This window comes from Hordeum vulgare, chromosome 3H (genome assembly GCF_904849725.1).
Source record: "Hordeum vulgare subsp. vulgare chromosome 3H, MorexV3_pseudomolecules_assembly, whole genome shotgun sequence".
Lineage (NCBI taxonomy): Eukaryota > Viridiplantae > Streptophyta > Magnoliopsida > Poales > Poaceae > Hordeum > Hordeum vulgare.
The window spans coordinates 28,579,106-28,591,368 of NC_058520.1; the positions used below are offsets into that span (position 1 = coordinate 28,579,106).

At 43.7% G+C, this 12,263-nt stretch overlaps 1 protein-coding gene and 1 pseudogene across 1 annotated transcript in view; both read right to left on the reverse strand.

The window, feature by feature from the left end:
• The window catches only part of LOC123441425, a 68,316-nt pseudogene extending 57,931 nt beyond the window's left edge, over positions 1-10,385 (reverse strand).
• A 487-nt stretch (positions 10,386-10,872) lies between these two features.
• Positions 10,873-12,263, reverse strand: part of LOC123441426 (putative xyloglucan endotransglucosylase/hydrolase protein 1) — a 74,309-nt gene continuing 72,918 nt past the window's right edge. The window contains exons 2-3 of the mRNA XM_045117867.1: positions 11,362-11,561; positions 10,873-11,245 (exon numbers count right to left, since the gene is read on the reverse strand). Coding sequence (XP_044973802.1) covers positions 10,873-11,245; positions 11,362-11,561 — 573 coding nt within the window. The remainder of the gene's footprint in view (positions 11,246-11,361; positions 11,562-12,263) is intronic.

A 12,263-nucleotide genomic window follows, 5' to 3' on the forward strand; every position in this document is an offset into this window, starting at 1 on the left:
GAAACAATGGGCAGGCCAACTACAGGTCCGTATTTGTCTTTCGCGTGAGGTTTAGCAATTCTACCGGAGTCCTCACAGAATTTGATAACATGCCCGTCTATGTCTTCGGCTAAGAGATCTTTGATAATAGCAACACTAGGTTCAACTCTAATCTCCTCAGGGGGTGCAAGTGGTCTAATGTAACCCTTACGTATCACAGTTGGAGCTTTAGAATAATCCTTTATCCTAGCAGGGTATGGTGGTTTCTTAGTGTAAGCACAAGCAACAACAGGATAACTAAAAGCAATGACTTCCTCCTCAACTAGATTGGTTTTGGCTATGTTGCTTTCTACAGGAGGATGATATTTAAACCACTTCTCTTTGGGAATATCAACATGAGCAGCAAAAGATTCACATAGAGAAGCTACTATCTCAGAGTCAAGTCCATACTTAGCGCTAAAATCTCTAAAAGTGTTTGTCTCAACAAAAGATTTAACGCAATCAAACTGGAAATTCATATCTGACTCCTTACCTTCCTCCAGCTCCCAATCTTCAGAGTTGCGTTTGATTCTTTCCAATAAATTCCACTTGTGATCAATATCCTTCTTCATAAAAGAACCGGTACAAGAAGTGTCAATCATGGTACGATCTTCATGAGAAAGCCGAGCATAAAAGTTTTGAGTGATGATTTCTCTCGAGAGCTCATGATTGGGGCATGAATATAGCATTGATTTAAGCCTCCCCCAAGCTTGAGCTATGCTTTCCCTGTCACGAGGCCAAAAGTTATAAATAAAGTTCTGATCACGATGTACTAAATACAGAGGATAAAACTTTAGATGAAATTCCAATTTCAACCGAGTGTAGTCCCATGATCCAGTATCATCACATAGCCTATACCATGTCAACGCCTTATCCTTCAAATATAAAGGAAAGACTTTCTTCTTTACCTCATCCTCGGGCAAACCTGCAAGCTTAAATAAACCACAAACTTCATGTACATAGATCAGATGTAAGTCTGGATGTGAAGATCCATCTCCTGTGAAAGGATTAGCCAGCAGTTTCTCAAGCTTAACCGAAGGAATTTCATAAAAGATATTTTCAGTAGGTACCTCAGGTCGAGGAACAACTCCTCGTGCTTCCGTTCGTGGTGAAGATACCCCGAACAAACTCCTCAAAGGAACAGTTTCCATAGTGACAAGTGACAATAAATTTCAGCACAGTATATAGATGTTTCCTTACCAATTTCCACTTACCATAGGCGCTTCACTCCCCGGCAACGACGCCAGAAAAGAGTCTTGATGACCCACAAGTATAGGGGATCAATCGTAGTCCTTTCGATAAGTAAGAGTGTCGAACCCAACGAGGAGCAGAAGGCTCTGATAAACGGATTTCAGCAAGGTAATAACTGCAAGCACTGAAAGTAGCGGTAACAAGTGATGGTGTAGTGAGGTGAAACATAGCAAGCGAAAAGTAACAAGTAACAAGTAGTAGCAATTGTGCAGCAAGTGGCCCAATCCCTTTTGTAGCAAGGGACAAGCCTGAACAAAGTCTTATAGGAGGAAAACGCTCCCGAGGACACACGGGAATTTCTGTCATGCTAGTTTCATCATGTTCATATGATTCACGTTCATTACTTTGATAGTTTGATATGTGGGTGGACCGGCGCTTTGGTACTGCACTTACTTGGACAAGCATCCCACTTATGATTAACCTCTCTCGCAAGCATCCGCAACTACAAAAGAAGAATTAAGACAACGTCTAACCATAGCATTAAACTAGTGGATCCAAATCAGCCCCTTACGAAGCAACACATAGACTGGGGTTTAAGCTTCTGTCACTCTAGCAACCCATCATCTACTTACTACTCCCCAATGCCTTCCTCTAGGCCCAAGTATGGTGAAGTGTTATGTAGTCGACGTTCACATAACACCACTAGAGGAAAATACAACATACAACATATCAAAATACCGAACAGATATCAAATTCACATGACTATTATTAACATGACTTATCCGATGTCCTCAGGAACAAAAGTAACTACTCACAAAGCATAATCATAATCATGATCAGAGGTGTAATGAATAGCATCAAGGATCTGAACATAAACTCTTCCACCAAATAATCCAACTAGCATCAACTACAAAGATTAATCAACACTACTAGCAACCTTACAAGTACCAATCGGAGCCGCGAGATGAAGATTGGTTACAAGAGATGAACTAGGGATTGGAGAGGAGATGGTTCTGATGAAGATGTTGATGAAGATGCCTCCCCTCCGATGAGAGGAGTGTTGGTGATGACGATGGCGACGATTTCCCCCTCCGGGAGGGAAGTTTCCCCGGCAGGATCGTCGTGCCGGAGCTCTAGATTGGATCTGCTCAAGTTCCGCCTCGTGGCGACGGCGAAACCACGAAAAAGCTCCCGATTGATTTTTTTCTGGAACGAAACCCTTCATATATACAAAAGAGGGGGGCTAGTGGGCCGTCAGGGACCCACAAGCTTGCCCTCCGCCACCAGGGGGCGGTGGCAGGGCTTGTGGCGCCCTGGTAGCCCCCTCCGGTACTTCTTTCGCCCAGTGATTTTTATAAAATCCCAAAAAATTCCACGTAAATTTTCAGGGCATTTGGAGATGTGCAGAATAGTGGACTAAGATTTGCTCCTTTTCCAGTCCAGAATTCCAGCTGCCTGAATTCTCTCTCTTCAAATAAACCTTGCAAAATAAGAGAGAAGAGGCATAAATATGGTACCACAAAGTAGTATAACAGCCCATAAAGCAATAAATATCAACATGAAAGCATGATGCTAAATGGACGTATCATTTAACAACATTTAATATTGCCGTGTAAATAAACGGGAGTGAACTAAATAGTTAAATGTAGAGTTTCGTCAATATGTAACTCGTTGCATATTGAGCTTCACTCAACATGTAGTGATTGATTGTCATGAATTGCCATGCCATGCCTTGCATAATTTTACCGGTCATGCATCATATTAGGGTGTGCATCATATCGTGCATGTGTTGTGGTGAATGTCGTGTGATGATTCTTGTTTCTGCTTTGCTTCGTCTCGATAGAGTTCCGCAAGCGTGTCGGAATGTGAGGACCTTTCGACTACGTCGGTTCGTCTGCTTCACGGAGTCGTTTTTCTTCCAAGCGGGATCACATGCAAGATGATCATTTCCCTTGATACCATTACTATCATTGCCATGCTAGTTGTCTCGTTTCTTTCGCTATGTCTCGTTGCCTACCACCTGTTAAATATTAGCCTCTCAACATTGCCATGAAACCTTCAACCTTCTACAACCTAGCAAAGCAGTGATTGGCTATGTTACCGCTTTCTTAATCAATGGATAGCATTGCTAGTTGCAGGTGCACTTGCTTCCATTTAATAACATGAGTTCCTTGTTATATCACCTTATTAATGCTATTTAATTTGATGCACCTATATACTTGGTAAAAGGTGGAAGGCTCGGCCTTCTAGCCTGGTGTTTTGTTCCACCTTTGCCACCTTAGGTTCGGCTATCGGTGTTCTGTTCCATAAATGAGCACTCCTAACATGCTTGGGGTTGTTATGGGGATCCCCTAGATTCTAATTTTGGGATAAAGCTCGTCTGGCAAGGACCAACATTGGTACTATATTTGCCCACCATAGTAATTCTGATAATACTGAAAACATAGGGCGTCATGAACCCGATGAGTAATTCAACATAATACAGGGGCCCAGTGCTGATGGTGTTGGTCCCAAACTAGAGAACCGTACGGGCTACCTGGGGCAACCCGGGACTTCAGTTACCGTATGCTTCGCTTATCTATCGTGTCCTGAGAACGAGATACGCGGCTCCTATCGGGATCGTCAACACGCCGGGCGGCCTTGTTGGACTTGTTTTACCTTTCTCGAGCATATTGTGCGAGGGATTCCGAGGATACTTTGGGCTATATCAAGGTTGAGGTTTTCCAATAGGAACCCGAGGAGATCACGGTTATCCCTGATTGAGGTCACTCTCGCGCAGCGTGTGGTAGTTTGTGATGAACTAGTTGGATCACCCCTGCAGGGTTAAATGTTTCGGAACGTCGTGCCTGCGGTTATGTGGCAGCGTGGAAACTAAGTTAACTTAATTAAAACTTGCCAACTGGGTGCGTAACCGTGATTGTCTCTTTCATGAGCTCATTCTCCGACCGAGGACACGGTGGGGTTATGTCTAACTTAAGTTGGTGTTCAGGATCATTCATTTGATCATCAGTAGTTCACGTCCAACTATGCATAGATCTTTCCCCTCTTATTATTGTACTCATAAGTTAGCCACCTCATATAAATGCTTAGTCGCTTGCTGCAGCCTCACCACTTAACCTTGCCTCACCCATTAAGCTTTGCTAATCTTGATACCTTCGGAAATGAGATTGCTAAGTCCCTTGTGGCTCACAGATTACTACAACACCAGTTGCAGGTACAGGTAAAGAGTTACTTTGACGTGAGCGCGCTGATTTTTCTTTTGGAGTTTCTTCTTCTTCTTCTTCATCATCATCGATCTAGGATGGGTTCCAGGCCGGCAACCTGGGATAGCAAGGATGGATGTCATTCTTTTATCGTTTGTTTTCATCCGTAGTCGGACCCTGCTCTTCTTCATGATGATTGTATATTGTTGTATTGAGGTGATATTGTTGTAGCTTGTGGAGAGTGTAATCCAACTCCTTATGCTCATATTTTCAGTACATGTACTTGTAACTATATCCATTCTTGCAAAACGACGAGATGCGTTTCTATCCCTGTCGAGGCCCTCGCGCCAAAATAAGGATAGGACCGCATCCTGGGCGTTACACAAGGCCTTTCTCAAGCCGATGTTTTAATTTGGAGTTCTCCTCCATAAGATGTGCATGCTCACAACAGGGGTTAGTAACATGGACATTATCAATTAAAACAAATGGAGAGCACAGGCTATTTCCTTAGTGAGTTTTAGTTGGAGTTGAGAATGAGACTCTTTTAAAGAGACATGAGCACTCTTCAAGGCCTTGTGAGCCCGGTCAAGTGTTGCAAGCTCTTCTTTGAGTCTAACATGGTCAAGCCCAAGTGCACCCTCTTCGGATTGAAGCACACGGGTAAGAACAATAGAATGATCAAGATATTTCTTTAACTTACCAAGGTCATCGTTATGTCACTCCTCAAGAGTCAAACAAAGTCCTTGATCTTCTTCAAGATCAATAGAAAGATCCGCAATCTCATCGGCATAGTCACGACTATGACCTTGTAATGTAGAGATAGTTTCTTCATGAGATTCAATGAGGTCATTAGCCTCTCCGAGTTGTTCCAAGAGAGTGACATAATGCTTCTTGGATTTACCCTTGAGTTTCCCCATGAATTTACCAAAGGAGTTTTCCTCCTCCTCTACCTCTTCCTTTTCATCTCTGCTATCCATGGTAGCGGAAATGGTAGCTTTGATGTTGGTAGTTTGAGCGTTAGAGGTTACCTTGTTGGATGCCTTGGTCATGAGGCACTTGGCAATGTGGTTCTCATTGGGGGCCTTGAAGAGAGACACCTTGTTTGGATAAGAGGATGCAATGGCCATCGTGGCCATTCCCATCGCTTCACCACTTGTCTCATCGTCATCATACTTATCGGAGAGGTACTCTTCTTGAACCACCAACACCTTCTGGGGAATCTTCTTGGGGAAGTTGTTCTTGTTTGGGAAGGACTTGGTCTTGTCTTTGCGAATGAGCTTGCCACCATTGTCTTCCCTATGCTCATAGGGACAATCTGCCACATAGTGACTCACATTCCCACAAATGTAGCAAGTTCTCATGCGTTGCTTTCCCTTGGACCCATTTGAGTTGTTTTTGAAGAAGTTGGGCCTTGAGTTTTTCTTGTTGCCCCAAAACTGCCTTGATGTAAGAGCCATGTGCTCGTGGTAAGCATACTTGGTGTCTTTAGGACAAGTTTCTTCTTCGTCTTCCTCATCTTCCTCCAAAGCATCCTTGGCCTTCAAAGCAAGGTTGGGGGAGTCTTTTCTTGACCGTTGAACCTGGGCTAGAGTATTTTCAGCGGTCTTGTTCAATATGTTCATGGAAACAAAGTCATCCAACACATCACTTGAGGACAAGGAATGAAAGTTCGGCCTTTGACGCATGATAGAGGATATGGGCTTGTTGAAAGGCATGATGGCTTTGAGAAACTTACGCTTAATCCAAGTTTCAACCACATCTTTGCTCCCATTATCCTAAAGAGCAACAACAAGAGTTGTAACTCTTCGATATAGTTCATGATGGTCCTCATCCTCGATCATAGAAAATTCATCGGTCTCACCAAGAACCACTTCATATTTGGATAGTTGAATGCTAAATCTTCCCTTGTACATGGAGATGATGTGCTCCAAACAATCTATGGCACGAATGAAGGGATGCAAGTGAGGAAGGTCTTCAACAAGTACTGCTGCTTGAAGAATGAGCAAGGCGGAGTGACTAAGCTGATTGTCGGCCTCTTCTCTTGGCGTGAAGTTTCTTGGATCATGCGGGTAGTACCGCTGCTCAATGATTCTCCAAATTTGTGTTGAGTTGTGGTTCAAATGATACTTGATACGAAAAACCCAATTAGCAAAATAATTCTTAACAAGCTTAGGTGTAGGACCGAGGTTAATAATATGCGGAGGGTGCACCGGTCCTCCATAGACCATGGGAGGAGGAACTAAGGCAAAGGCATTTGCCCCACTCGTTGCTTGAGGCGATTTAACTTTTTCACTACTAGCATTTTCCGTCTCGAAATTGGCCCCCGTAACCGAAGTTGTGGGATTAGCCACCAAGAACGGGTCGGTAGGCGGTTTGTAAATATCAAGGAAATCCTTAAACATGTTCTTGACGTCGATAGCCACTCAGGATTTAAATGTGGACATGACCTCATTTAATTCCTGTCGGGTGACCAAGTTGGCAACAACTCCCTTGGGCACCTCCTCAACCCGGTCCCCATCGTCAACCATACTCTTTGGATGGTGAAACCCTTAATAAAGATACGAGGCTCTGATACCAATTGAAAGGATCGATATGGTTTACTAGAGGGGGGTGAATAGGCAACTAACAAATTCTAAACTTATCTTTAAACAAATTAGGTTTAGCAACAAATAGGTTGTCTAGATATGCAACTAAGTGAGCAACCTATATGATGCTAACAACAACAATAATAAGCAAGAAGTAAATACAAGTAGAGGTAATAAATAACCACAAGGGGAACCGATGAAGACGAGGATGTGTTTCCGAAGTTCCTTCCCTTTGACGGGAAGTACGTCTCCGTTGGAGTGGTGTGGAGGCACAATGCTCGCCAAGATGCCACTAAGGTCACTGTATTCTCCTCACGCCCTCACACAATGCGAGGTGCCGTGATTCCACTAAGCGGTTCCCTTGAAGGTAGAGACGAACCTTTACAAACAAGGTTGAGGCAATCTCCAAAACTTAATTGAAGGCTCCCAACAAGACCACGAAGCTTTACCACAATGGAATATGGCTTCGAGGTGACCTCAACCGTCTAGGGTGCTCAAACACCAAAGAGTAACAAGATCCGCGAGGGATTAGTGGGGGGGGGGAATCAAAGTTTTCTTGGTGGAAGTGTAGATCAAGGTGCTCTAAACCAAATCCTAGAATATAAACAACTTTTGTTGTATAGGGACAGAGATCGGTCTAAAATGGAGCTTGGAGCAACAATGAAGCTTAGGAGGGAAAATGTGAAGTTTTCAGGGAAGAAGAACCCATTTATATAGTGGGTGAGGGAATCTGCCCGTTACCCACCCCCTCTGCACGAGTCAGAGCGGTACTACCGCTCCCGGGAGCGGTACCACCGATGATAAGAGGTAGTACCACTCAGGGGAGCGGTACTACTGCTCAAGTTGAGGGAGGCAGGGCGAGAGCCGAGGCAGTGCAGCTAGTACCGTCGAGGGCGGTAGTAGCAAGAGGGCGGTACTACCGTCTAGTACTAATGCAAAACTCGCCCACAAATGTGTTCGCATTTCTGGAGAGCAGTACAAGCCAGCGGAACCAGCAGAGCACAACAGCTCTGAGCGGTACTACCGCTGACCGGGCGGTACTACCGGTGATAAGAGGTAGTACCGCTTGGAATTTGCATGGCAGGGTTAGGCAGGGTAGAAAGCTCCATCGAAGCAGAAAAGGGGTGAGAAAAAAAGTGTACGTGATGATTCCACCAAGATTTTTCCAAAGCGGATCCCCTCTTAATAGTACGGCTTTTCCTACGACTCAAGTCCACCGACAACAAAGCGTAAGAGCGAAATCCGTCTTCACATCAAAACACCGAGGGGCACGAATCGTCTTGTGCCAACAAAGAAAATATCTGAAAAGCTTACCGCACACGATTTGTCCGCAAAAGTGTCGTCACCAATCACCAAAACTACTGGGGTGGAAATATGCCCTTACAAACGTAATAACTTTATTCCTCATATCATAGCAAGGTCGTTTACGTAGTCTAGAAGAACAAAGTCAGGGACGGAAATCTCCCAAACCTCAGAAAAGCTAGTGCTTACACAATGCTTTGCTAATCCATCCGCTACCGTATTAGCCTGTCTATTACAAAACTCATAGCTAATATTCACATACTCCATTGCCAAGAGGGAACATTCTGTCACCACAAGAATATCAACTCCTATGAAAGCTTCTGGGATAGAAACAACTTCCAAAGCATTCATACAATCCGATTCAATGATAATGTTTGCGCAACCCAGGTTCGCTTCTAGATATAGCCCAGAACGGATGGCCAGGAGTTCAGCTGATCCCGCACTCGAGACATGAGGTAGTGCTTTGTTGCTGCCCCCAAGAACTTGCCATGATCGTTCCAAGTGACAACTCCACATGCTCCACGAAAAGTCTCCTCATGCAATGATGCATCCACATTCACTTTTATAACTCCCCTACTTGGATTCTTCCATCTTTGGTCATTCTTGCGGATGGCCTGTTTTGGTGTATTTGATCGAACAAAATTTGTAGCAAGTACCCAGATTGAGATGGTTGTTTGCTCTGGAGTCATAACTGTCTCCCCCTTCGCCACTTGCCTCTTTTGCCACCAAATAAACCACATAGCAACCAAAATGAGCTTGACAATAGGAATGTCATGTAGTATCATATTCAGACGGATCAAAATATCCAGGCTGATGGAGCCAGACCGGTCCTGTACAACTGCTTTGTCAATCTCCCTTCATAATCCAAGAGATGACCACACTTGCCGCGATCTTCCTCATGTGAACAAGCAACGTTGAATGTCCTCCAGACCCACTTTGCAAATTGGGCATTGAGGGATCAAGGGTCTATGTCTGTCCGCCAGTACACCGTAGCACGGTAGAATTCCCCGAAGAACTTTCCAACCAAAGTGTTTGATCTTTCCCGGTAGCCTGAGGTGACATAATTCCTTCCAGACCCCATTAAGTTGAGCATTCCCTGGACAGTTTGGGTTTGAAAAGTGGCGCCCAAACTAGTGTTCAAATTCTGCATGGTATGCCGAACGAACACAGAAAGTTCCAGACTTTGTATAGTCCCATGCCACAAAATCTTCAAGCGCTTCAACATTTAGTGGAATCTGTAATATTCTGCAAACATCAACTAAAGAGAATACACTGTGAATGAGTGCTTCATCCCACTGACCCGTATGAGGATCAATTATATCTTCCACTTTTGACAACATTATTCCACCTCTAGGGGTGATAATCTTCCTTGACGGACTTGATGGGATCCAAGGATCGTCCTAGATGCTAATATGTGACCTAGTGCCCACCCTTCAAATACATCCTCTCTTGAAGGTTTGTATCCTAGCAACCACACTCTGCCATGTGAATGAGGAGCCTTTCTTCGGGCCAGCTCTCAAAAACATTCCCATCAGGATAATATTTCATACTTAGAACACGGGCACATAAAGAATCAGGATTCTGGATGAGACGCCAACATTGCTTTGCTAATTGAAGGCACCATATGAATCTCCACATTGATCCACATTACTAAAATTAATTACACCATTGATATATATATGATTGATCAATCTTAGCCTCACGATTTATGTTACTCCCACGCTGAAAAAATAGACCAAACAACATAGACGTGACAAATATTTTTTTTATTTCCATGTGACAAAGTCCAAACATGAAACCTACATGGTGTTCAGAAAAAATAAATTAAATCTACACGTATGACCTACATGATTCCACGTGCTGGCTGCTCTCCAACCTGAGTAGCATCAGTACAGCTGTACAGGTATACGCCTCAGAGCCAGGATTTCATTGGCCGTCCACCTGCAGGCTGCTCTCCAACCTGAATAGCATCAGTATAGCTGTACAGGTATACATCTCGACCTGATTCATTATCCCTGAAAAATTTCTCTGTATTCGTTCTCTCCACATTTGAAAAAAGATTCATCTGATCTTCCATCACATCCATGTATTCAGATGATACCGTAGCAAAACTTAAAAACCCACATCAAGATTCACGGTGGATTCCCCAGCAGCTACATGTTCTGACGATGTCCACAAACGTCTGATGGGTATCCTCATGTGTATCTTTTTTATTTGAGGGATAGTGAATCCGTAAGCATCAATTTCTGATGGCAATATGCAAATATAGGGATTGTGATTTTTCTTATGTAATTTTTTACAGCTAAGTTGGAATTACTTATTTAATGGTGATTATTATAGAAGCAGAAGTGTTGATGTTTTCCTGATTCTCAGAGGGAAATAAAACCTAGATCTGTGGATGTTTACGGATCCTAAATGAGCGATCTCCATGAAAACAAAAATACCAACTTGGCATGTAATTTAAAAACATGGAAATCTGCAAATGCGATGCAAAACAAGAATGTACGACGGTCGCCGATCTCATGCGTTCGTGAGCGTCTTGTAATAATAATCTGAAACCATAAAGCTACTGGTTAGTTATTGCCGCACTCCCCCGGTAGATGGAAGCTCGGCCTAGACATATCGGCACAGTAGTCGTAGGTCATGTACTTGCTCTTGGCGTTCTTGTACGCGGCCTCCTGCGCGGGCGTCAGGCTCCGGATCGTGTTCCACGACTGGCTCAGCGAGCCACACGGCGCGCCTTCGGTGGCAGGGCAGCCGTAGACGTCGAAACCCTGTAACACGGCGGTGAACGGCGCACGGTTCCAGTCGACCCTGTATTTGCCGTTGTCCGTCGCCCAACCGGAGCCGTCCCAGAGGCTCCCTCGGATCTTCATCGGCCTCGTCAGGAACTGGCCGGGCGTGAGGTTCTTCAGCACCCGTATGGGCGTGTCATCGACGAACATCCTGCGGTCGATCATGGTTGCATCTTGCATGTGATAAATATACATACAATACATGCATTGATCCGCTGGTGCAGATTGAGAAAGCACTAGCTTGGGGATGATTATTGATGGACTTACACGAGCTGGTAGGGGTTCCAGAGTATCTTGTAGTCATGGAAATCGGCTCCTGGGTCGAACCAAAGGTCGAACTTCTGCTCCCTCTCGCCTTTGCCGTTCAGGAAGATGTTGGTCTGGAGAGCGACCGGCTTGCCCTCCACGTTACCCAAGAACTCGAAATCCACCTCGTCGTGGTCACCGTACTCGGGTTCCGTCGTGAGCTACAAGAATACATATGCATCTGAGTTATAGTTTTCATCAAACGGAGGATGAGGAAGGGAAGCCATGGCTGCAAACTGGAAGCCATTGTTAGCTGCATTGGTCAAAGAGATCTACCTACGTGTGCTTCCTGCTTAACCAGGTTCTGAGCTCCTTCTCACAATGCTTCACTCACGCCATGACCCTTATATATAAGGGTAGATGTGTCACATACACTAACGCTATTCTAAAAAATAATCAGCTAAGAATGGTAGTAAGTAAATAATTGGCAAAAATGCAAATTGCTGGGCAATTAAAACATTGAATTGCCACACACTAGAAAGTACTAGAGTAATGTACGTATCTTGTAGCATCTTTTTTTTTTGTTGCTAAATTTGACATATTCTCAAACACTGCATTTTGGCATGTAATAAAGAAATGATATGCATTGTTTGATAGTTTACAGTTATTTTGCATGCTTGTAAATTCACAATAATATTTCTTTGCTATGTTTGGCATATTATCATTGCATTATTATATGAATTATTGCCTATAATTTTAATATAGACCACCCCTCTTAATTGCTCTTGTATGAAGTTGGAATTGTATTATCAAATAGGAAATATATATTTTCTCTCCTCTTCTAAAAAACATAACGCCTTCTCTACCTTTTATATACTATATCTAAAAATAATGTAAGGTTTCATCTTATGTCAGTTTTATAA